The sequence below is a fragment of the Tyto alba genome, unplaced genomic scaffold (genome assembly GCF_018691265.1).
Source record: "Tyto alba isolate M040663 unplaced genomic scaffold, T.alba_DEE_v4.0 Super-Scaffold_16, whole genome shotgun sequence".
NCBI lineage: Eukaryota > Metazoa > Chordata > Aves > Strigiformes > Tytonidae > Tyto > Tyto alba.
The window spans coordinates 25,465,898-25,492,544 of record NW_024881278.1 but is presented as its reverse complement, the minus strand read 5'-3'; the positions used below and the strand labels follow the sequence as shown (position 1 = coordinate 25,492,544).

Sequence of the window (26,647 nt, the reverse complement as noted above, 5' to 3'; positions counted from 1 at the left end):
AGGGTGGGGGTGGTGATGAAACCCACAGGAAATGGGTGCTGCTGGAGGAAAATGCAGATGGAAAAAAGGAGACACGTAAGAACAGAGAAAGGGGAGAGGAAGAGATCAAGGAATCAGGGGGCATAAGAAACATACGGCAGAGAGAGGATGCTCTGAATGACCACTTCTACCTTTAGAGAAAACTGAACGTTAAATTACAGATACTGAATACTTGAATGGACATATACAGAAATAAATGGTATGGTTGTCAGGTTCTCCGGGACCTGAAATTCATGCATTCAAGTCCCTGCTCCTCAGCAGACCCTGAGGCCGTAATTAAACAGCCTACATTTCACTTACGCTGTGGCCCTCATTTCCTACAGCCTCCGTGCTCCTGAGGCAGTCGGCGGCAAACTCCGGGAACAGGACTTGGGCAGAACATGCTGTCTTGGTACAGCCCTTCCACCCACTTTTCATCAAATCTCTCAGGACCCACTCCACAGAAATGTGTATATACCTCATCTCAATTGATTCCTTGAGCCTTGGCACCCGGGTAACCCACCCGTGAAGCTGAGTGTCATGATGTTTTGCCTTTCCAAGATCCTGTGGGGATAAAGGACAGATTTACCAAGGAAAGGGCTTGGTAAATCAGGCCCGGCACCGCGCACCTGCAGGTGTTTCGTTGCCAGGACCCAAGCCATCGTCTCTCTAGGAGATGGTTTTGCTCCACACAGACACACCAGCGCTCTGATCTGCTCCAGGTTTGAGGGTGTGATATACATGCAACCTGAGCGGTGCTATGCCACTTTTATCCCAAATCTAGAGCAGGTGATGATTTTTTGGTCAAGAACTTGTCTGCAGGGATTCACGCCTCTGGGGCTGTAAAGAAGTTGGGAATGTCAGAGCAATCCTTAAACCTGAACCAAAGGGGGCATGGGGAGGAGTAGAACTGCTTGAAGCCATCTTGATGCCTCATCTATCTGTGTGGAGCACTGCCTGACCATGGGTGGGGATTTGCTCCTATTTCATATTGCAGAGGCATGAGGAGGCGTGCATAACAATTACCTTGGCGTTATTGCTTTCTCTGAAAAGTATTTTATTAATCTAGGTATATGTTACACACTGAAAAGATGTTACCGGAGTTTGAAAAGACGACAGTTTAGATGTGTTTGATTTGTGGACTGTAAGTACAGTTAAGTGGAAAGGTGGCCTAAAAAACTAGTGTATCACACAACAGTAATTGCAGATTTCAAGGCTGAAGGCCAAATTTAAGTATACAGTGTTGTTTTCCATATTCCCTATGATCACAAAGTAAGGTAGAGAGAATGAGAGGCACTGGGCTTGATGGAGGGGTCTCTTACTATTTTAAGAAACCAGACCTTGACCTTTTTCCTCTTTGTTCCTCAATTCGGTGGACACAAGATTAACTCTGAAAAAGAGAGCAGGCCTGAGAATTTCAATTAATATTCAGAGGGGAAAACTCACAGAATTTTTGTTAAGAGTTTGTTCATACCAGTCCCCTCCCAAGCATACCATATTTATATGCCCTATAAACCAAAAAGGCTGCAAAGAGCAGACGCATGAAACCTCTTTAGTGTATAAAGTGAGAGCTATTGCTCTAGTTTGTGTATCAACAGCAATGAGTGCGTAAATATAAAATACCACTCATTTTTAAGTACTGCATAAATATCAACTAAATAATTATTGCAATAGATACAGAAGTAGATAGTTTCTATTGTGACGGGTAATATGTATTCAAACTCAGGTCAGAAAACTCGGATCCTCAACATTTAATAACACGTTTATGGTCCCAAAATAGGTGCTGTGGTTTTCAGCGACAGGTAGGCCTGCTTTCACTGAACTCAGCCAACACTGCAGCAATTTGTTGAATTATCTGTTGATTTTAAGTACACTATATGCCTTTGAAAACATATTTGCAAGTTTGAAAATTTTGTCTGGAGTAATTTGCCCAAACGCATCTTGGAGAAAACCCTGGTAAGACTCGAGATTTTCACTCAGAATTGCTGGCCATCTGTCCTCTTCAGGCCCAAGACCAGGCTGCGTGTGGTTTGTAACAAGGGAGTCTGTTCTTTAATGTTACCAGCGATGAAGCATCTCTGTTTTGCGGAGTGAGGTGGGAATTTTTCTGGACCGTGCTGGATGCAGAGCGAGTCTCATTTAGTAACTCTGTGGGTGAGGCTTTGCGGAGCACGGCGAGATAAATCCTTGAAACGTTCTGGCAAGGCGCTCTCGGGGATTGTTTCAGGTGCGCTCCGGCGAGGCCCCCGGCTACCGCGCCCAGGCAGCCCGCAGCCGCGGCCCGCTCCGCCCGGGCCTCCCCCCCCGCCCCCGCCGCGGCCTGCAGGGTTTGGCGGTGGAAGGAGGCCGCCACGGGCCCGCTCCGGAGCCCGCCCCGCTCCACCCCCCGCCCCGGGCCCTCTGCGGCGGCCGCCGCCGCCGCCACTCCCGCGCCTGCCTGCCGCGGCGGCGGGGCGCGGGGGCTCTGCCCGCCCGCCGCAGCGCCTGCCGCCCGCCGCAGCCGCCGGGCGCGGGGCCGGTCCCGCCGGGCCGGGCCGGGCCGGGCCGGGCCGGGCCGCGCGCACTGCGGGCGGGGGGGAGGGGTAACCGCTTCCCAGCCCCAGACTGTGCATGTCCAAGTGACGCATTGCAGGTACGAACCCACCAATCAGCGCCCGCCTTCTGTAGTACCAGCACTCTCCGGCATTTTTTTTTCCTAAAATCCTCTTCCGCCCTGGGAAATAGTCCCTCCCCCGCCCCCCACTCAAGCCTGACCCCTCCAGCACACACACACACCCCCGCCCCCCCCCCCCCCCCGCACCTCCCCGCCGCCGTTTCACAAGCGCAGCCCCCCCCCCCCCCATTTTCCCGCACCTCGCCCCTTCCTGCGCCGGGGCTCGGGGGCAGGCAGGGGATGCGCTGGGGGTGCGGGGGGGGGAGGAGGGAGGGGGGGCCTGCCGAGGAGGGCGCGAGGGGCCGGAACTTCTTTCGCAGCTCAGTTCCCTGATGGGGAAAGAGGAGGGGGGGAGGGAGCGGCGCGGAGCGATCCGGGCGGGCTGTGAGGAGGTTTATGAGGCGCTGCTGGCGGCCAGGCAGGGCTCAGTGTGAGGCGAGCCGTAGAGCGAGCAGGTTGCTCGTGTGCTCTGTGCAGCCGTTAGCTTCCACCACACCCCACAGCCAGGCCGAGCCACCATGGTGAGTCCCTGGGAGCGGGGTAGCGGCAGGGCTTTACGGGTGCTGGTCTGGTGCTCGGTGCGTGGCGTGGAGGGGTGCCTACAGTTCGGTGGGGGAGAAGGAGAAGGGCGGGTAGCTTGGCTGGTGCGGGCCGAGGTCGCCTGCAGAAGGGTGGGGGTAGGGGTGAAGGCGCCCCTTGTTGTGGGCGATGGGCTGAGCCCGCGGCGGGGGTGGGGGGGGTCTCGCTCGGAGGCGCCGTGTGCGTAGGAGGAAGTGGTGGTGGACGAATCCCGCCTGGGTCCCTTTCCCGCCCTGGGGCGTTGGTGCGGATTCAAAATTCAAACTGCCACTCGGTTCGAGCGCCATGACGCTTTGTCGGGGCGTGGGGTGGGGGGGGGGGTGGGGAGCGGCAGATAACGGTTCCTCCTGGGAGGAGACCCGCGGGGGGGGGGGGCACCGGGAATGGGGAAGGAGCCTGCCACGATGGCACCAGCTTCGCTTTCTTATCGCTTCCTCCCTCCCCTTCCCCCCCAACTCCCCGCGGCAAAGCGGCGTGCGCGGCTGAATGGGGCTGGGGAGCCCGCGGCGCGGCCGCGGCTACTGCGAGCGCTTAAGATGTCTGGCTCGCTAGCGAGGTGTGTTGCGCCTGGCAATAATGTAATGCGGAGCCCTGCAGCTTCTGAGCAGCATGATGATGAGGGGCAGGCTGCCTCACTGCACCATCTCCCTCCTTGCTAGACCTGTTGTCAGCTCACGTTGGAGCCGCTCTCTCCCCTGCTGATTTCATGATAACGCCTTGCTGTCGGTGGCTCTCTTGAACAAGGGATTTATTTTTTTTTAACAGTTTTGGCTTCCCGTTGTGGTCATTGTGGCGGACAGCCCTGCGTTTTCTTGATCAAGCGCAATTTATTTTTCCTAGTGATACTTTTATGTACGATTTTAATCAACTCTTGAAATAGAACACATTTTGTGGAATTGGAGAATTGTTTCAAATTCGGTCTAATGGATATGAGTTTAGCGTTTTTAATTAAAACAAGTGGATACTGAAACATGTACAAAATGGAACAATTCTGTCGCAAAAGCAACACCAATGGTCACTTTAGTACTATCTGTACATTAAGAGAAGATGCAGTATAGTGGAATTGCCTTTTCATTCATTACGTGCTTTTAAGGAATCAGATCACTATCAACTCGCCGTGCCTAATATGAACGATGGGTACTTAAAATTAAGTGTTTTTTTGAAGTGTTCTCTCTGGGCGAAGCAATAGGTGAACAGAAGTCTGAATTTGCTCTTTTGCTTGATTTGTGAACCTGTACAGCAAACCATCTGTAAAGGAAAAAAAGCAGTAAATCTAGCAGCAAAAGACTCATTGCTTTTAGTCATCATCTGTACAGAACCAAAAATGGAGTATCTTCAAGCAAGGTCTATATAAAAATGGGTGTGTCCAGGAGGCACAGGGACACTTTGAATGTGGTTATAGTTGGTCCTGACAGACCAGACCGGCTAAACCTGCGAATATACTGTTGTCCAATACAGCACGTGCTAGGTAAAGCAGAATGCTTTGCTCCCAAAATAAGCTAACTTACTATAAGTGTAACTTTAGCCCTTCTGTGCTAGTCTGTTGTTCTTGTTCTTCAGTTAATCTTGTCAGAACAGAACTGTCCATTCAGCTCTAACACCTGTGAAGTACACCAGAATGCCAAGTTCTGGAGGGGAACAGTGTCATCTGTTCAGTGATTTGCTGATGGCTCTCTATCAGGCAGTGTTAGTCAGCTCTGAGGATCTTCCAAACTGATGACTGCATAGCAGCTACGACTGTAATGAAACCCTACCTCTAGAGGCTGCGTGTGCCTCAGACTGCTGCACACGCAAAGGCTCCCCTTCTTTCCTAGGAGACTTAAATTGTTTGTCGGGCCCTCAGCATAATCTGGGGGCGGGGGGATGGGAGCTATTGCAGTAAAAATGGAAGTGCTGCAGCATGAATCAGAGAATGCCGTGTCAAAGCTGCGATGGGTTCCCTGACTTATTCGAAGGAGTGTTTCAGGTGGATCTTGACTGTAGTAAGAGGCATGTTAAAACTTCAGCATAGGCATGTTACCGTTGTAACTTAACTGATGGTTTCTGAAGCTGAGTTGTGTTACTGAGGATGTACATACCGTCACATGTATGGTGCATGAGTAGCTTAAATTCGGGACAAAGAACTCCAGACGGCCCTTCTAGGAAGCTGCCAGTGGCCTGGATCCGGGCTGGTAGCCCTCCTCCACCTGAGTGGCATGGGAGGGAGCGATCTGGCAGACTTGCTGGCTCCGCCTCTCGCTGCTGTTGCGCAGCAGTCCCTGCAGAGCCTAGCACTGCAGAGTACAGATGGTGTTTGTTCAACCTTGCCCCACCTCCTAGCTTATCTTTCAACTGCCGTATACCTGTGGCTTCTAATAAGCTTCGTGCTCTTCTCAAACACTGTACCTCGTGCAGGTACTGATAAAGCTTATCCAAATTTATGGTTAGTGGCTATAGCTTGTCTTAAGTTGCTAAGAAGAGTTCGGCAACACTTAATAGCTTAAACACTGCTTAATGTCATGTCTTTATATAAAACTGTTTATATAAAACAATATGTGACTCAACTTGGTAACCCATAAGTATTCACCTAAATAAACTAGGTTCTTGCTCCTTATATCTGATCCATAGCTTTCTGTGGATATAAATATCCTACAGAAATGTAGCACATCATTCTCTTCAGTGGAACGATGAAAATGTAAATAGAATGCAAAGGTATGAGTCTGTCTGTGTTAATGATACACTCTGGACAAGCAAAAATCTGTTAGGCTTCTGTTAAGTGACTAGCAGAATGTTTTCATCTCAGAGCCTAATGTTGAATTGATGATGTTCTCAGCAGTGTTGCTGCCACCCTAGACTAATTAAAAAAAAAAAAAAAATGAACCTGCATGGGAATATTCCCTACAGCTGCTGAAACTGGAACAAGTGGAGTCCATAGCTGCAAATACCCATTGGCTGCTCTTTTAGAAGTTACTTAGTAGTGTACTCTTAATTCTTAGAGCAGGTGAGCCACAGGCAGTCTGAGAAATCACTGATTGTGGCCTTTATCTTGCCTTGTTGCTGTACTGTATGTATATTTTTAAGCGGTTTAACTCTTATATGGTTGCCTGAGCAGTTAACTTCACTTCTGTTACAGGAAGAATAACCAGGAGCTGGTAACTTAAAGTTTGTATACAATGTAGAAATGTAATTTGAATTGAAATGAGTAAAGTAAAAGTTGACAGGTGGTGTATATATACATTTTTTTCTTAGTATTTCATTGGCAGGTGGCTAATGTGTGGAAACCCCTTTTTGAAGAAAAATCTTTATGTCAATATTGCGGTAAATATAAAAAGGTGGTTGCTGAAACGGTCACAATAGGAACAAAACTAAAAAAGTGGTGTTGAATTTATGCAGTGGGTGTATCTTGTCTCTATTTTAAAGTTTCTTCAGCTCTTCAGTGGAATACTACAGGGTAAAGAGCTCAAGCAGCTTCCTTGAAGGAAATATATGGTCTTGTTACTGCAACTCAGCCAAAGCTATCCAGAATTTGTTTGAAGAATCAGCTGATTTGAAAGCCTAGGGAAAATAGTTCTACAGTCCTTAAACACATTTGTACTCTTTCAAGAGTGAAGTCCATCTTGGGCTTGGCCTTGAAGACTGAGGGGTTTTTTTTTTTTACTGCTGTCAAATCTGGTTGATTCAAAACCGTTCAGTGATAGAGCTAAATGAGGTATAAACTGGGGCTTATCCAACTGATAAAGAAATTGTATCTTAACACCACTGAACCTTTCTCTAGTGGCCTTGTAAACTACCTTGTGCTACTTGAGTTTATAGACAATGGTATGGAAAAAAAAGTCTAGACAGCTATATGATAAATGCATTGAAATTACCACTTTGGGCTGAAGTTGCTAGCACTGATTACGTGGACTCTGGTTTTTATGGTCAGGTCTTGGACATGAAGCTTCATGTTAATCAATGGATGATTTAATTATAGCATTGTATCTTAGCAGAAGAGACTAGTCTGCCTTAAATTTGGGATTTAGCGTTTTCTGCTGTGTTAGTTAAATCTAAATTGTTTAGTGTTAAAACTGAGGCTAGTTTACCAAAGTATTATTACCAATAGTTTGCTGTGTTTAATGAGTTTCTAAAACCAGTGTAGAGGGACCTGTGTGCCTTGAGTTTGCTAGTGTTGCTTGGGTAATTGATGGATATACATCGTAATCCATTATTTGGTGGGTGTACCAGATATTGCAGGGTCAGGAAATGAGGACAGGCTGACAGTTCTTATTTAGCAAGCAATCCTGATGACTTTTGAGCTGTGTTAAAACTACTTCAGAATGCTATGGAAGTCATGAAGAGCAGCTTTCAAATTCGGAAGCTTCTGTGAGTCTGTCTCTTATTTTGCCTTGAACTTATGCTACAACTATAATGATAATATTCTCTTTTATTGCAGGCTGATCAACTGACAGAAGAGCAGATTGCAGGTGAGGTTATGTGCTGTGTTGCTACTTCTACTTGACCTGGCACATCTCTTAATCCAGTGACAGTCTGTGTTACACAAGATATTTAGCTTTATTAGATACTGAAGAAGTATCATGGAATGTTTTAATTTGTCACTTAAGTTTTAAAGGCTTATCTGCTGTAACAGCACCATGGATACAATGAATCTGAAGTTTTATCCTCTAGAATAGTTAAGACAATCCTCACAGCTTTACTAGCTAGTAGACTCTTCTTTTTTTTTTTTTCTCATAACTACAGAATTGTCCTAAGACAGTGGGGTGATGAATATCTAGTGGAGTCTTGGAATCTGGAATGCTCTTCTAACAGAAAGCAAAAACTTACTTTGAGGCCTCCTGTCAGCAGAGCTGTTTCAGAGTGGCTGTTTTTGATGACAGCAGAAACTGGCTTGATGATGACAGCTCTTTGTATGCCATATTTGGAACTGCGCTGTATACTTGGACGCAAGTGTTCTGTGCACTGTTCTGATGACCTGGCACTTGCTCTGAAATGCTTAAATGTGCAACTCTTACATTTTGGTATTGGCCCCCTGACAATGGTTTCTGTGCACTGACAACTGTCTACTAGTGGCTGAAACTTCTAGTTTCTGGTTTTGTCTCCTACTCATGAAGGCTGCACAAACTAGTATCTGTCACTGCTCTCTGAAGGCTGATTTCAACTTCAATAATTGATGTGACTTAAAGCTGGTGTAATGCAGAATTCAGCCTTGCCGTGGACATTCAAAACAAAAACTCTAAAGTTTTTTACAAGTGTATAGTGTTAACACTAGAGAGTCTCAGTGGGCATAACGTATGTGAAATGATTTTAGAGGGTGTTAGGGTTCTGATAATCTAATAGTACTAGGTCAAGCATACAAATAACAGTATTTAAGAGGTATTACTGTTAAACTATGGTGTCGATCTTGAAGACACGGTATTTAACAGAAGTGTCATAATGAGTGAGTTTGTTTTTTCCATAATGCCAAATTTGAAGTGTAAGAATGTTTTTCGGTAGCTTTTAGACTTCAGAATTTTGCTTTAACTCATAGGAGGCTAATTATGGTTTTGTGGAAAGTCCTTAGTCTATTTACTTGTTGCCATGGTACTGTCTAATGAGTAAGCACAAGCCAAAACTATTTCAACTTCAGATTTTTTTTTTTTCTGGAGGTGGCCTACATATCTTAAGGATTTTGTGATCAGTTTAGTTGGAGCAGGCTTTATCAATTGTCACTGCTGTCTTTTCAATAATGGCTCATTGTTGTAGTTCATAACTGCAGAGGCTTTATTAGCTTATGTAGCTGATTATGGAATATAAACAGGAAGCTTATTAACACTACCTCAGGATTAGTGCAAATGTTGGCTATTCAGTAATGATAGTTGAGTTCTCAGAGCCAAAAGTGAGTATTAATAAGCTTATCATACTGGAATAAAGGGCTTTCATCTGTGTGGAAAGAATAAAAGTATAACTTAGTGTTAATATACCATGTAAAATGGCCTGACATTTTCAGTTCAACTGCTATTTCATGAAGTAAATGTGTTAGCCGGTAGACCATAAAGCTCTGATGGGAAGACATAAGCCCACTGCGAGTCTGGTAGGGAACCATCCCTAGCAATTCTTAGGAAAGGTTGCAGCTGACTAAGGAGTCTGCTTAGTTTTGCTATTGAAAGCCAGCATCTTGCATGGGAAAACTGTTACAGAGCAGACTCTGTGGTTTAAAGGCTTGAGCACCCTACCATTCCATTTCAGCTTATGTGAAGATACATAGTTTTTGATTTGAAGGTGGGCTTAAGAAAATGGTACTACAAGGTAGAGACAACATTCCCTTTCTTAAATAAAAGCAGTAGTAGTTGAAGCAGCCACTTCTGGACTTAAAACAAATCTTCCACATCTGCTGTGAAGCACCAAAATGCAGTTAGATTCCAGATGTTCTTATTTCCTGTAGAACTCCTTGATTGTAGAGGACTAAGCTTCTTGTTGTTACAGATAGGGGTGAAAGACTTCCCAGGTTTTATTCATATGAAAGACTGATTGCAAAAGCTGGGTAGGTACAGAATGTGAATGCTAGTTGCAGCTTCATTCAGTAAGAACTGAAGTTGCAGGGTCAAATGGGTATCCCTTTGGTTGAGCCTTAAACTAAAAAAAGGTATACAGGTCAGGACCATTGGGAGGGAGGGAAGAAATCTAAAGATGTTTTTGTCCCAGAGCAACTGGTCTAGTGAGTTATACTTCTTCCACTAGATCTGAGAGGTCTAAATGGGTTCCCTGAACAAGTAGGCCTATGTATGGTGTTTGTTATGCCTTGTTCCTTTAGTGTGCTGTGGTTCTCTGGGGACCTGACCACAAGAGTTATTTAGAATTTATTTCATAGCAGAAATAGTCATGTTTTAAGTGTTGAGCTCCTGGTAGATGTGAAGAGGACAATTGACATTCTCCTATAAAAGTTCCAGACATAGCTGGCTAAACTGTGTGAGTGGGAATGGTAGTTCTGGTTCATGGAACATATTAGGTCGCTGAGGACTGCCACTTGATCTGGAAAGGTGATGTGGTGCAGAGATGCCTCGGAAGCTATTGTTAAATAGAACATTTTGAGCTGGGGTGTTAGGCATTCTGTTGGACTAGCCTTTGTTTCATGGGACCTGGGAGTAGTCTTTTCTCTTGAAGCAGTGTGCTTTTAAGATGGAAGGAAAGTCTGAAACCTTGTAGGCTGGCCTGAAGATGAGTGGTTCTGCTGGTACTGTCCTCAGGTTTCTGACACGTTAGCCTTATTTAGGATGCAAGAGAATTTTCATTTGCAGTTTGATACGGAGGAGTGTTGAATAGAGGGCGGATTTGCTTTACATACGACATGGAGTCATAAGCTGTTTAAGTGTGGGAGGTGTGTTTTATAATCTTATGTTGCAGGAAGCCAGAATTGAGTTGCTCACTAAACTTCAGTATTTCATAGGTGCCTTCACTGGCTGTTGCCATAAATCCTCCAAAGCTATGCTAGGTTGTTCTTTGTGTAGTCTAAACTGTATCTGCCTGGGTTGTTATTCCTTTGTTCTAATGCTGGAGGTGGTTCCAAGAAGTGGTTAAAGAGGTATTTTAATCATTCCTAACTCAATTCAGCATTTCAAATAGGAATGTGCTGCTGATCTTTGACTTGCTTTATAGGTATGGTTTGTGGCTGGTTGTTTCTTGGCCTATAGCATATTTGAGTAAAAGAAAGGTAGAGTTGTCCTTTGAGTGGTTCATTCCAAGCATTCAGTGAAAATGTTGCAGAAACCAAGTCTTTGAATTTTGCATAAAAAAATAAGTATTAGTATTTTTTAGCAGAGTCATTGCAGTACTGTGAAGTATGCTTCATGTTTGGGTTGGTGAGAGTTGACCTTTTGACTAACACCTGAGTACCTGACTCTTGATGGAAGACACAATATATTCCCCTTTCGAGATCCTTCCATCATAGACTATGAACTTCTCTTCTAGACTTGACCCAAAAGCCTTTTCCCTGGTGTAAAACTTTACTCCTAATAAACCTATATGTTGCTTCCAAGATAACTGAAAGTAGCCCCAAAACCTATTTGGAAGATACTGCAGGTACAGGTTATAGCTACCTGTTTGGGTAGGTCTGTTCCTGCTTTGTGATTATACAGTATTGGCTTGAAACTTTTTTGTCTGGTCCTGTGGTAGCCTTGCTGATTCTTATGTGCTAAGCAGCAGGAGTTGGCTTTTGGAACACTTCAAACTGCTAGATGTAGAAGAGTGGGTTTTTTTCCTGGATGGGACTCAACTGTGGCTCTGGTATTATAGCTGCATTCATGAACTATAAAAAGCCTATTTTTGTAGTTGCATTTTTAACACTTGCCAGCTTGCACTCACCTCGAGTATTTCAGAGTATGAAATGGATGAAGTAAGACTTAATGCAGTTCATGTGAAAACACAACTTCTATTGTGACTAATTCTGGTCAGGGAAACCCACCATCTGGAAAGCTGTCTGCTTGGAAATGTTGAAAAATTAATTCTTGGAGGTATTTCTGATTCAGGAGTACTCTTGAGCTAACAAGTTCTCCAAAGCATTGATCTTGGGTGCCTTGAAAGCTGTAAAAGGATCTGAACTCTACAAGTGAATAGAGAAGTTTCTCATGTTTAATTTGTGTATGAGCTGCTACAGTCCATTAAGCTAGTTTAAGGTCTGTGGCCAAAGACAGATGGCATGGTTTAAAACCAACTCAATTTTTGGACTGGACAATTAAACATGGTATGCTTGTGTTAATATTGCTGGCTACAATACAGCCATTATAGGGCATTAAAAGGTAGCATTGAAACAGTTAAGCAGTCTTACAGCAGTTTTTGACTAGTTCTATGAAGGCTGTTTCAGGATACAGTAGGGCTGAAGAAATTTTCGAAGCAACTTGTCAGAAACTAGGACTCCAGAGACTTCCTCCTTGAATAACTGACTGGAGTTGTATATATACATAGGCTGAAAAACTGCAGAAGTCCGGTGGGGGAGAGAGCTGGCAGAAGTTCCTTTTTAGGTATGGCCAAATCTTAAGACCTGTGGTGCTCAGTACTGCAGCTTTGTGTAGCATATACTGTACAGACTTGCATGTCTGGCGGAAGTGAGTTATAATGAAAAACTATTTTTAGTTTGGTCTGATTCTACCCTTTTTCTTTGACTCATCTCCTCTGTTAGTAATAGAAGTGTTACTAAGCTGTAGCGCTTGTATTTTGAGTACCACTTTTCAGCTTTCTCAAAGTAATTTCATATTATTTCCTCTTGAGATAGATAGTTCCTACCAAGGATTTGTTATTCTAGTTGCAGATAGCTCTTCCTTTCAGCTCTGTATTTGGGATCCTTGTTCAAGATAGATAGTAACAAATTTTTGAGTACTTCTGAAATGGATGATCTTCCATCTTACTTAGGTCAAAATGTGGTTGATTGGTAGACCAGCAGGTTGTTTTCCAGATGCTGGTGCTTCCATATTCCACAATTATAGCAGATGGAGCAGTATACCAAAATTTTCTTACGAGAATTAAATCAAGTTTTGTAATTTACAATGATAAGCAGCAATGGATTCTTATATGATTAAGTAAATGTAGCATTTCAAAGCTGAAGGGATAAATTTTTTTGTTGTTGCACAGAATTCAAAGAAGCTTTTTCACTATTTGACAAGGATGGTGATGGTACTATAACCACAAAGGAGTTGGGGACAGTGATGAGATCGCTTGGTCAAAACCCCACAGAAGCAGAGCTACAGGATATGATCAATGAAGTAGATGCTGATGGTAAGATTTTACTAATAAGTAATGTAATGAAGTGCCTAAAAAAGTGTTCTTCTAACAAAGTAACTGTCTTCCAGGCAACGGCACAATTGACTTTCCAGAGTTTCTGACAATGATGGCAAGAAAAATGAAAGATACAGATAGTGAAGAAGAGATTAGAGAAGCGTTCCGTGTGTTTGACAAGGTACTAAAATGTTTACCTTAACAAATATCTGTTACAAAATCTGATTTGTAATGAGCTTCCTCACTGAAGTGAGGAGTATCTGCAGTCCTGTCATCTAGAACCTCTAGGTTAACTAGTCACCCTAAAATTCAGTTAACAGTGGTACTGTACCTGAAAGTCAAATGAGTCATGATAGTAGTGCGTGATACTATTAAACTGCCACTTGCTATGATACTAAAATACTTATACGAGACTGGCAGGAAAATTGCTTAAATATTTAGATGGTGATCTTTCAAGTCTTTCACTTAGTAAAGACTAAGTAAATTGCTAAGTGAGTCTACAGTTACACAGCTTCTTAAGCAAGATGCAGTTTTGAATGGAAAGCATGATGGTAAGTACCTTGGGGTGTGGGAAGGAAAGTCAGTCTGGAGTTCGTATACACTAGTACTTTGTTCACCAGTGTCCCAGCTCGGATGGAATACGTAAAAGCATAGGCTGAAGGCCTTGTGCTGGACTCGCCTGAAACAGGTGAATAAGTGGTTTCTCTTATAAGAAATGGGCACTTGAACCAGACTGTCACAGATTGAATAGGTGTATGTCACCTAAAAAGGCTGTGAAAGGTGCTGATTGCTTTGGCTGTCCTACCCAGAGACATTTTTTAATTGCTGACAAAGTAGACTGTATTGGGTAAATTGTTTTTGAAATACCCCTTTAAGATTCTGGGCAATACTGCAGATGTGCTTACAGGTCTCATTTGCCTTGTGCAAATGTCAGTGGTTAAAGCTATGCTAACTTAATGTTCAAGTTCTCTGCAGTATTCTTAACTATAACTTAAGTCACTAGCTTCAGACAAGTCTATTCCAGTCTTCCTTTTTTCCCCCTCCCAGGATGGTAACGGTTACATTAGTGCTGCAGAACTCCGTCATGTGATGACAAATCTTGGGGAGAAGCTAACAGATGAAGAAGTTGATGAAATGATTAGGGAAGCAGACATTGATGGTGATGGTCAAGTAAACTATGAAGGTAAGGAGTTGTTAACCGATTCTTTTCGTGTAGCACTTTCCATGCTGATGGCTGTGTAGGTGCCGATAGCCACACTAGGTTTAAATAGGGCAATGTTCAGATGAGATCTTCTCTCCAGTTAGTGTTCCTTTAAGCTAATGTCTTTTAGTATGTACATAGTGTACCTCTAAATAAATTTAAGCCTGAGTGGGTTATTGCTACCTTTGTGCCAAAGGCAAAAAATGACTATTCAACTGTACAGTGTAAGAAATAACTCTAAATCTAATGATGTCTAATGACCATTGGAATAAGCAAGCTAGCAGAGATGTTCACATACTGTTCATATTGTTCCATTCACTAATGAATGCTGATCTGACTGCAGCAAGTCACTCATTTGTCATTAATGCTTTTAAAATTACTAATTAAAGGGAGAAAGCCTCTAAAATATGCAGAAACTTCAAGACCTTTAGAAGACCTCTTAAATAATTTCGCACAAATCAGCTGCAGCAGTAGCTTATTCTTATTTCCTTCTTTCTTCCTGGCATTGAAACTTACATGAAGTCATGAAAGCAGGAGGAATTCTGTTAGACAATTTCTTGCAGCTCAGAAGCACTAACCTTGTTTCCATTTTAACTTTCTGAACATCTTCTAGAAAAGAGCTGTTTTCAGATAATGCCCTTTTTCTGAGGTGTAGGTGTTGCTTCCCTTCAAGTCCCTTTTGGTTCTGGCCTTGGGATGAGCACTCATCTGTGAGTTGAAAAGGCCTGTTATGAATACGGCTGCTGCTCCATGACTACACTTACAAATAGACTGTTTAGAGTCTGGCACGAGAGAGGATAGGCATCCCTCTTGTTTTAGTTGCTCTTTGGAAACTTGAGCCACCAGTTAGCTCCCCTTAGGTTCCTGATTTTTTTGTTGCACCTGAAACTATGGTTCAGCAAGGGAAGTGAAGAATCCTATTTTGTGGAATCTAACTTCTCGTGTGCTCTGAATAAGCAATGATTCAGTTCCTTAAAGTTGGTCAGGCAAAACAGTAAGCCTTGAACTATTCTGCTTTGAAAAAAATGCAAACCAACATAATGTCTTGCTTGTACCACCTACTTAGCTGTCATTTCAGCACAGTTTCTACTGATCTCTTAGTCATTCTTGGATATCTTGTCCCTATCTGTAAGCCAGTGGGCATGAGGGCCCTGTAATGTTTTAGTTTGGAAGTAAGGCTGTTCCTCAAGTCACTGAGACCAACTTTTTTGATAAAACTAGAGGCCTTTTGCCATTAAAAACGAGGTTTTTAGATGTGATTGGAAAAAGAGACTGTCTTTGAAGATGCTTTTTTGAATGTAACTGAAAACATAGTTTTGAAACTGCATTTAGCACTAGTAAGGCAGGCCACTTCTTAAATCTTGCAATTCAGATTTTTCTCTGAATAACTCTTATGCAACTTTTTCATTTTACAGAGTTTGTACAAATGATGACAGCGAAGTGAAGATGTTGTACAGAATGTGTTAAATTTCTTGTACAAAATTGTTTATTTGCCTTTTCTCTGTTTGTAACTTATCTGTAAAAGGTTTTTCCCTTACTGTCAAAAGAATATGCATGTATAGTAATTAGAAGGCCATTCCTCCATGTTTTTATCCTTTATCTTACTGTCATTGTTCTGATTTTTGGAAAATTGATCTAAGTAACAAATGTTGCATGTGGCTTACTCTGGATATTTAAGCCCTTCTGCACATCTAAAGTTAGATGGAGTTGGTTAACTGAGGGAACATCTGGGTTGTCTGTTTTTAAAAAGTAGCTTTCTTTAGGAGACTTGGGTATGACTAGTGTGACAAGTTGCGTAAAGTAAGCTAGGGTTTACCATGCATTAGCAATTCCTTAGATAAAACAACATGCTGGCTCTAGTTCTTCAGTACTTAAAGGAGTTTATTCTGATTTCTGTGATGGAGGATAAGGACTCTTGCAGCTAACTGCAGAATAAAACCATGTGAATAGTACGTACACATGTGGCTAATGCATTGTAAAAACTATTCTCCTGGCTTACTTCACCGTAACTTGTTTGTGGCCATACCTGTAACATGTTGTTGAAATGTGGAGTCTTAACGTTGTGGACGATTGACAGTCAACAATATGAAACTTAAGTTGCACTAATGCAAAACGGGTGATTTATCCAGGTACTCGTACACAAGTTTTTTTGTACTGCTGGTCCTGTACCAGAAAACATTTTCTCCTCTTGTTACTATGCTTTTTAAACTTTGTTTAGCCACTTATTTTCAAAAAAATCTGCTTATGGCACGATTTGCCTCAAATCCATTCCAAGTTGTATATTTGTTTTCCAATAAAAAATTACAATTTACCCATACTGTTTCAATGTATCCTTGAATTATTTACAGGAATTGTTCAATACAGTTGCTGCTCTATGTGTTTCAGTATGTAGCAGTTTGGTTTGCTTATGCAATGGATTGGCTGTCTTAAAATAGCTTGGAAGGTGAAAACTTAGTCCTTAAACTCTGGCCCTTAATAGTATTGTTGACTTGAAGAAGCTTTCTTACTAGTAGTTTTAAAATGTATTTTACAGTCTTGTGTGGAGCTTGGTGCTTCAATAAACTTACCGTAGTGACTGGCTATGCCCACTATCTGTAGACATTGTGAACTGGATGTTGACCTAGTTCAATAGTTGACCTAAAATTAAAATTCCTTGTTCGGACAACTAAACCTGTTTGCTTTCTTTTAATTATTTTGGAGTTTATTCCCTGTCAGCTACTACACTGGGGTAACTTAGTCTCACACCTGGACTTTTCTGAAACTGCTGTGTCTGAGTTGCCATTGAGGATGCAATCAGCTCAAAGTACAGAAGGAAAACATTCTCTTACTGATCTCCTAATGAATGTGACTGTGCTTCGAGCACGATTTTTCTGGTCAAGGTTTAAAGTTGTTTTTTTAAAGCAGAAAACAGACCTGGTTATGACCAAGGACAAATCCAAGACCTCAAAAGAATGCCAGAGGCTGCTTGTGCCCCTTGCTTTTGTACTCTCCTGGCAAGAACTGACTAATCTTGCATATGCTATGTGGTTATCTTGTTTTGGGGGTTCTGGTTGGCTTGAAACAAAGCATTGGCCCCTGCATCAGTCTACCCTCACTGGTCCCAGCAGAGTGGTTACTTAGTGTTCTAAAACTGTTTTAATCATCTTTGAGGTATCTATAATTACAGTGAAAATGTAAAATTAGGACAGCTGATCAACCTGATTTTTGGAAACACTTGATCAAATATTTATGGCCACCAATCTTAAAGCCCTGCTCCCAAAGGACTATAAGCAGCTCTGGCTTTCCAAAGGAGGCTTATCGAAAGCGTTTAAATTGCCAACATCAGAATTCCTTAGACTTGTTGCTTGTTCACTGGCAGCCTGACTTGGGAAGCTTATGCAGTCTAAATATTCAAGCAGTTAAGGTTTGCCCTCTAGAAAATGAGTGACTGAACCAACACTTCCTATCCAGACTTCATCCTGTGTTCTGGGAGTGTGGGGACAAAGCGTAGGTGCTGAAACTGGCACAGGATGAGGAGAATTTGACAGAACCATCAGAACAACCACTTGAGATTCAGGACTGCAGGAGTATTCGAAGTGTCATTTCCAGAGGTAAGTAATGCAAACAGAGGTCTGACAAAAATTTGTATTGCTGATCTGGTGTCTTGACTTTCAGTAGGCTGGGAATCATACTTTGACCCACAGTCTTGTAGTACAACTCGGAATGCATTAGGAAGCATCTGGCTAAGGTAAAAAGGAGAGGCTCATCTCCATTTTGAGAGTGCCTTGGCCAAGAATTGCCTTTCATAAAATGAATGGGTGAAGAATGTGTGATGAGAAGGCCAGCTTTTATTTGCTGTCATTGCAGCTGCTCTCTGTTCAGAGTCACAGGAATCAAAGCTGCCATTTTTGTTTAGCATGTCTGTTGCTGTTACCTAAATGAAATGCCTGATTTCTACATCAATATTGAAGTCTTGTAGCCCTGTTTACATCATACTTTAACTGCAGAATGGGGGTAATACTTTTCAGTACTTTCTGCTAGTGGAAGAAAGTCTTAAGAGGTACAGTCAGTAAAGTGTGGTGGAAGCTAATGGCATTGATCACTGAACTTTAACCTTTCAGCTGGGGTGCATTTGCAGGTGATTTTGCTACTGTGAAAGAGTCCTTGGGTTACTGGGCAGATTTCTGTGTATGTATATATGTAAGAATAATCTGAAATTTCAAGTTCAGCTTCTGGTAACTTCCTAAGATACAATCCTTTACCACATCTGTTAAATATGGTGGAGGTTCTTACATTCTATACTGTAATAGCAAGAACAAAAACTGTGGTACAACACTGCAGTAAAATGTTTGGTGGTGATGGTTTATTCTAAACTGGGGGTGAGGTGAGATACCTTGGGCATAAAAACTGCTGTCTCCTTGATGTCTAGGCTCAGGGAGATCTGACTGTGTATAAAAACAAGGTGGGAGGGAATGAAGATGAATCTGGCTCCATCTCTGTAGTGCCCACGGGTAGGACAGGAAGCAATGGCCACAGTTCTACTTGAACAGGAGAAAATACTTTTTTATGTGAAGGTGGTCAAATATGGGTTGTGGAATCTGAGCAGATTCAAACCCCAGCTGACAAGGTGCTGGGCAAGTGGCCCCAGCTGACCCTGCTTGTGCAGGGAGTTGGACTTGGTGGTCTCAGGAGGTTCTTTCCACTCCAAACAGTTCTGGGAAGGTGCCTCTGCAAGCTTCCTGGGCTTACTGTGGTGTGCAACTGACCTTCATACAGTGGCCTTTCTAGCAAAGGAAGATGTGCAATTGCTTGCTACAGCCTGCTAAATCTTAGCATATGTCTCTAACTCATTCTCGTAGTGTTGGGAGTCACCAAGCAGGTCTGTGGGAGACACTGTACTTCAAGGCTGTGAGCTGGCCTGAAAAGAGATACTTCCCTAATCACTTGCAGCTGTGGAATTTTGGTGGGAGAATATATATCACTGGATGAGGAATAGTAGCTGGTGAGCTTGCAGCCTGTTAAGATACAGCTAATAAATTAGGGACAGCTAATGGATAAAGGAGATGGTAAATGAGGATTAGGAACATGCTAATAAGATCAGCCTAATTATTTGAGGGAGGCTATAGCTCAGAAGGCAGCTGAGTATACAATGCAGGAGTGCAGCTGGTGGACCCACTGGATGTAACACAGGCTGGGTATTTGGACTTCTAAATGGTGCTTGGTCTCTAAAGACTTGACTCTGCAGGAGTAATGTAGCTGAATCTGCTGCATCTGAGTGGTCCCTTTCAGGAATTGTTTGGTAACAGACTGGACACAGTGAGTAGCAAAATGACTGCTTTCTTATATTTATGTATAGCACTTCTGTTATATGACTGAACTGTGCTTCTTGGCCAGTATGTCAGTCCAGTTAAGAGAAAAGCTCTGTTAAACTGGCTTGCTAACTTGTGTAAGTAAAGGGGAGTTTCCACAGTTCAGGATTAATCATTGCCAGCTGTTTCCAGTGGGGATGGGTGGAAATTACTAGACTTTAAAAATTCTACCTGAAATATTGCATTTAAAAATTATTTTTCAATTGAAGTCTTCATGTTGTAATGGATATTTAAGGAAGTTTCATTCTAATTCAGAGTTAGTCTGTCAAATGATAGACTTTGACATTAAAAATGCTCAGTTTAGCAAAGAACTTCTGTAAAAACCAATCTTGAAAAGCAATCTTTTTTTTTCCAAGAGACAATAGCAGGTATTTGAGATGACAGTGTGTATGAATACACCGAGATGTGTGGTCCAAGTATAAAAGAGCCTGTCCTGTTCAGCCAACAGGGACAATACCAAAAAAATTTGGGGACTGCATAATCTATGCTTAAGCGAACTTTGAAAAGAAGATAGAATCATCTTGGGGACAGAGAGCGAGTTGATTAGAGAGTTTGTTAAAGTGTGATTTTTATATCACAGTATCTCCTCAGCTATCATTTTTCTACTTACACCTACCTTTATCATTAGTACAAGTTTCTGACTGGAGTGAAAACAGCCATACTGCATCTGCTTCAATTTCTGGTTTTGAAAAAAGTTTGTACTTCCCTAGAAGAATAGTCAGTCTGTCGGTTATCTAGTTACTCTGTTTTTGAAGAACTGAGTCTGATAGCTGTGTATACACTAAAAAAGTAGATTTTTTTTTTTTTTAAGAAAAAAACCGAAGACAATATTGGAGTGGGGATTGGGACCTTAATTTTCAAGTTTCCTCTAAGTGCAACTCTGATGCCATAGTGTCATTCAGATGATGTAAATGACAATTCTTATTTGAAATAGACTCCTTTCTAGCTGTTCATTAGAAAAATAATTCCTATGGGGTTTTTTATATGAAATATGGAAAAGAGCGCATTTATTTCAGTGTCTTAAAAGTTGAGACTCCTGAGATACTCTTCAAGAAATTGCACGAAGATCTAGTCCAGTTGGAATACCCTATGATGAACTTTTACAAAAGATGTGGAAGATTTGGTAAAGATGACTTTAACAGTAATAACCTAAAGATGAGGCGTATTTCCTGCAAAACTCTGGTTGGATGATATGATACAGTAACTCTTACACTTAATAACATTATTCAGAGTTTCAGTAGGCTGAAGCATTTCACTGCATGCTTTAGGTATGCACTGTAGCAGATAGTTCCTGCTCTAAGATCTTGCTGTACGAACAGGGTATCATGCAGTGTCAGGTAATGACAGCACACTGCAGGTTGGGGTTGGTTTGTTTGTTGTATTTTTTTTAGGAGGAGCTGATCTGGAAATAAGAGAAAGGGGACAGAGAAAAGAACGAGGATGGAAGAATATAAAATTAGGGGAATAGTGTAGGAGGAAAAGAAAATAAGTTTGTCTCAACCATGTAACAACTGATGCAAGGAAAGTCCAACACTATTCTCTGAAACGTGCCAAGACCCGAGGCCTGGAGCCCCTGACCTGCTCCTGCAGGTCGTTCTCAAATGACAAGGGTGGTTAGTTGAGTTTGGTGCGTTTTTAGTGGTCCCCACACCTGGAATAAAGTATTTAAATTATTCCAGTTGCATAATCCTCATCTTGAAGATAAGACCTTTAGGTAGGCATGTACTTGCTCAGAAGTTAAACTTCCCTATTAGTAAACCAGTACTTTTATCAGTAGCAATCGACACCTTGATCAGCAAACAATACCAGCTCTCCATTCAGTGCCCCTCCCTTAGTTTCGGTAGCCACCATCTCGAGTTGCTGGCTGGCTCCTTTCATCACGAGGCGGCTTTAGAGAGGTCAGGCAGGTATTCCCCCTTCCTTCCAGGTTTGACAAGCCTGGAGTTTGGATTAGTTGCCTCCTGTATCATTAGAGCAACACGCCCCTGGTCCTGTGGCACCTTCTTAAAAGGCACGTGTTTCTTGGCAGTCAGAAAAATGCAGCTAATGGCCCTCGAGGGAAGGAATTTCTGCTAGCTTTCTGTGTCAGCAGGCTTGGAGGAGTTGTCTGTTTCTGGAGGGAGAGCTATATTGGGTTTTAAACTGAGAGGTTTTTTCACACAGCTACAGTACACTGCTATTGAATTAAAAACCAAAAAAGCATTCAGATCTTCCCCCTCTCCTCCCAATCTGGTATTAATTGTGAAGCATGAGATGATTAGCAACCCCAGGAAGGCTGTGGGGTTTCTCAGTTCCCTCCATTTCTAAGGTGTTTAAGCCTCTGACTACTATAAGCATTTATTTTACTCTTAAATAGCCACTATTTTTCTAATATTAACTAAACTTGAAGCCCTTAAAAGAGACCTTTGAAGTCCAAAGTGAAAATGCAGCGCCTTTTGCTGCCAAATCATTCACATAGAATAGGAAAATCATAATTCAAGGTCTCCTCTAAAGCTCTGTGGTCAGTGTGGTCTTTACATTGATTCAAAAAGCCTTGAATATGCTTAAAAATAAAGCTTCTTAATGGATTAGTATGTGTGAAAGTTTCGAATAACTGAGAATTGATTCAGAAAGCAGTGTAATGTGTTGTCAGAATTTTTCTTTATTTTTTTTTAGATGGGAGCATTAAGGTGGACTGTATAATTGATTTGCATTTTCAACTCTCAGAATGCTAGGCATTTTTCCATGGAATTAATATTGGCATTTACTTATACATATGTTACATTTTAAAAGGCTGCTAAGATAAAAAGTACTGGAGGATTGTCTTCTATTGATGTTCACTATGAGGAAGCCTTCCCCACCAGCCGGATTATGGGGGGGAGGTTTCATATCCGTGGTCCATCCTTCCTTTGCTGCCTCTAAAGATAAGTTTGCCTGCCATGTTAGTTGTTTAAAAAAAAAAAAATTAGTCATTTGCTACTGAAGCAGATTGGGAGCATTTACATCAGTCCTGGGACCTTATTCCCCATCTGCATCTGAGAGAAAAGTACTTCCTTGCAATCCATCTGTGAAGTGTAGGCAAGCAGCTATTGAGGTAATTTCCTGAATACTCTTAAGCAAACCAGCAGTTTTCAGAGAACATCTGACGCAATTACATTTTATATCAGAAGCACAGGAAAAATGCATCCAATATTCAGATGTGTGTGTTCATTTCTTTCTTCAGTCTTCTGCACCTAGCCAAAGTAGGATGTTTTCATCAAAAATGCTGATAGTTACATCCATTCACTGTTAGCATAGCAGGATGAAAGGAGTTGTATAAATGGTATCCTCCGCTTCAGTTGCACTTTGTTTCCTCAAAGGGGAGAGGCAGACCCTCCCTTGCCAATTGTGCCGAAGGATGGAATTTCACTGCTGGCCTACTATACCTCCGGGGAACAGGAGCCTTTCCAGACAAAAGGCTTCCCTTAGCCTGTAAGCATGTCCATAGTTCTGGACTGATTAGCTATTTCAGTAATTTTCATAAGAATCCACTCCTCCATTTTTAAGAATTTCACTGAGACAATTAGGACCAAATATCGGTTTGTGCTTTCATCAGTTTTTGACTAATTTTTAATTAAAATAAGGACAAACTGAAATGAGTTTACATTGCCAATATGCCTTCAGAGAATAAACCACACAAGAAATTCAGCTTACCCAGTTAATCAGTCAATGCTAATACTAGGTAGTTAAGTAGTATGAAATTTTCATCAAGAAGCCCAGCTCAGCTGAGTGAAGCCCTCACGCAGTTTTAAAGAAGGCAGAGGGAGAGTGTCTATCTGTAAACCAAAAGCTGGAATCTCGCCATGAAGTGCTGCTGTGCACTTCTTACTTTTGTAGACTTGATAAGGAAGACACTAGCAATATACTCAAACACCATGAAGAAATCCCAGCACCTTATGTTTTAAAGACAAGGTAAGCATTTATGTATATATACATATGAGAGCAGTAATAGCTGTGCCTCACTTTCAGAGTGTAAATGGGTGAAGGCTCTAGGGATCACTTCTGTAGGTAATACATGACCTATATTGTCTGTTTCACCTGAGCTTTAAAATATGTTCCTCAGAATATTTCGCTTTTCTGTTCACAATTTTCATGTACGAGAAGTTTTTATTTTTTGTTTCCCCCCCACACCAGTTAGAGGTTTGAGTGGTGTTGTCATGGGTCCGCATTTTTGCATAGTTGTCCTATTTCCTCACTTCTTATCACCAGACTCCCCTTTGTGGATGCAAGCAATCCCAAAATAAACCTGCACAGTCAACTTTTGAGTTGCTTTGTGTGAAAAGCAGAGCTGCTGCTGTTCCTTCCTCATTTTTCTGTTTGAAATGTAAAGCAGGTGAGTTTGTTTGAACTCCAGTGATTCTGAACTTTTCTTGTCCAGTCATTCTTGTGAAATAACTTCATCTTGTCAACAGAGCTGCTCTTAACTCCACTGCTCAAAAGTTTTCTTTTCTGTATCTTCTTGGGTAGTACTTTTGTCCTGAATGTATGTGCCTGAGAGAGCATGGAGAACAGAAGACTATGTCTAGTATGATTGGTACCCCTCAGCAAAGCTCTGCCTCTCTTGAACAGAATTTTTACCTCTTCAGTGAAGCTTAGAAGGCTGTTCAGGGCACCTGCAGCAGACTGTTGAATATAGCCTATGTAAACCTATTGTCAGGCAGAAAACAGTCCCAGTTCAGATCCTTAATATTGCTCATGATACATGTATTTTCTAATTCACTCATCATGGAGAGGGCACGTGTTCTTTCCTGACTTACAGCCTCAGAGTAGATCCTAGCCAGGAAATCCCTTTCCAGACTGACTTGCTCTTTGGCACGGCACAGCACAGCAATCTCAATAATGTGGGGATGAAAACACAAGCGGCATATGAATTTTGAGCCATTCAGTCAAGCTACCCTGCAGCAATGAGTCTGCCAGAGTCTCAGCTCAGCTTAAATTAATTTTTTAAGAGGTTTTTGGATTTTGCCATCTGTAATTCTTCCATTTTTGCTCGAAGACTTAAGTATTTAATTTTTATCCTAAGACTTTTTTTTCCCCAAATATCCTCCAATAAAGTATGATTATGGTAAAAAAATTTTTTTTTTCACTATTCAGAGCAGTGTTGTAGGATTATTCAGTTATGACTAACGCTTTAGAAAAGCATTGGAGCCTCAGGTTTAGAGTAAACTGTGCTTAAGCAAGATCAGAACCTTAAAAGATACCTATGCAAAATAATGTGCCATACTTATGAGTCAGATTATACTTTCAGCTCCATCATATTGTTCTTATCTGTTGTGTGGAAGTCTGGGAAAAATTGGTAGCTTGAAGGTCCTACCATCCTCTTGTCTGTGCTGACTTTCTCTTCCAGGATGTTAATACCACCAGGACACTAAGCTTCCAGATCTCTTCCAGCTCCTAGGTTTGCATGCAAGTAAGTAAATCAGATGAAAATTACATCATAGGAAAACTGATTTATGTATTCCAACATTGAAGCGCACCTGTGACTTGCATTTATATGCTTCAACCAAACACCACTGAAGTCTCCTGTTAATTTGAGTAGTATCTGGATAGAGCCCTCAGTTGGTATCTTGACCATCTGCAGGGTAGGTCTTGATACAGCATATTTTTAAGGCTATGCTTAGTTTTGTCCCCATTTAAAGCAATTGTGTGATTATTTTGAGTCAGAGGTTGAAGCCTGTGTTAAAAGTTAAGCTTGAACTTTGCTGAACTGGGACTTAGCTTCTAATGTAAATTGCCATTTATCCCCATTGAGCATCTGAAAAATAAGGCTTCTGCAGACACAGCCCTGGTAGACATCACTGTGGTTACAAATCTTTCAGGATGGAGCGGTCTAAAATCCAACCATTTTGAACCAAAAAATTACTCTGGCTTGTTTTGTGTCTGGTCCTGTACACAGGTCCTTTATTTTCGAGTAAATTCAGTTATACTGCCTGAGGGCATTCATAATGAAAGCCAGTTCAAGACAAAATTGATAGAAACCATTGAAAAAATGGAAACAGTGACAACAGTGCCTCACCTCACCATAATGGCTTCTTTTTCAAAGCTCAGGCAGTTTCTGTGTTGTTCTGCTGTCCAGAGGTCCTCAAAAATTTACTTTACTCCAGTAAGTACTATGCAAATGAATACTTCCACTAATAAAATATACATGAACATCTGAAATGCAAAACATGTACATAAATTGCCGTGTGTTGGCTGAGGCATAGGAGCTCTATGCATGACCTGAGCACATGCGAAGTAATTCAAATCAGCTTAGCCCTCTGGATCATCAGCTCAGCCAGTGCGATGAGGGGCTGCCTTATTTGAATAAACTCACACTTGCCAGAGACTAGACGTACTGATAAATGAGATCCAGTGTATGTCTCTGTGGTGGCCTATGAAGTTTCCTCCTCCAGTTACTGACTGTAGTCCTGTCTTGGGGTTGCTCCTTTCTACAGCAAAACTAGCAGAACAGAATCTGTGCCCCACCTCAGCTGCTGTATTGCCACAGTCCGCCTGTTACTTTAAACTGCAGGTGAAGCACAATTTAAGCTAAACCAATAGACTTCACCCCAAAGCTGCTGAGGCTCTGAATATATTCTCTTGACTTCATTGAGAGCATGACAACCACAAATACGGGGATAGTAACTCCTCAAATTATTTCAGAAAGGCTTAATAAGCTCACCTATTAATACTTGAACAATAAACAGTAGCTCCATCTCAGCCGGTGCACAAGATCCTTACCCTCACAACCATTTAGGCCTATGCCTGTGGCCTCTGTACTCTGTAGTACACCAGGGCATTGATCTTTGGAGCACAGCTTGTGAAGAACTGTATTGCAGGAATTGTCTTTTTAACAACGAGACTGCTACTAGAAGAAAGGTGCCATATTGGCTCACGTTTACAGGATTTTGGCCAAAATATCTTCAGAAGGCTACTAAACAGCTTCAGCTTTCTCTTTGACTATTCAATCTCAAAGGCCCTTTATGGTGTGCACAGTGAAAAGCAATACATGTTGTTGCTATTGTTAACCATCCTCTAAAAAACAGACAAGATAAACAGTAATTTTTTTTCTTCCCCTGTAAAGGTTTAAAAGATCTAAAAGTATCTTCCAGATTTAGGAGGAGTTGTATT

The 26,647-nt window shown here is 42.0% G+C and overlaps 1 protein-coding gene across 1 annotated transcript; it reads left to right on the top strand.

Annotated features, from left to right (window-relative positions):
- The first annotated feature begins 3,035 nt into the window (after positions 1-3,035).
- CALM2 (calmodulin 2) lies at positions 3,036-16,841 on the top strand. Its single transcript, XM_032985274.2, has 6 exons — positions 3,036-3,192; positions 7,662-7,692; positions 12,827-12,970; positions 13,045-13,151; positions 14,018-14,153; positions 15,587-16,841. The coding sequence occupies exons 1-6, from the start codon at positions 3,190-3,192 to the stop codon at positions 15,613-15,615; spliced, it is 450 nt and encodes a 149-aa protein (XP_032841165.1). The 5' UTR covers positions 3,036-3,189; the 3' UTR covers positions 15,616-16,841.
- Positions 16,842-26,647: the final 9,806 nt, after the last annotated feature.

What these genes read in the sequence shown, in the direction of transcription:
- CALM2 (XM_032985274.2), top strand. An exon ending in GACAGAAGAGCAGATTGCAG is followed by an intron (nt 7,693 to 12,826) that starts GTGAGGTTATGT and finishes GTTGTTGCACAG; the next exon opens with AATTCAAAGAAGCTTTTTCA. An exon ending in CAATGAAGTAGATGCTGATG is followed by an intron (nt 12,971 to 13,044) that starts GTAAGATTTTAC and finishes ACTGTCTTCCAG; the next exon opens with GCAACGGCACAATTGACTTT.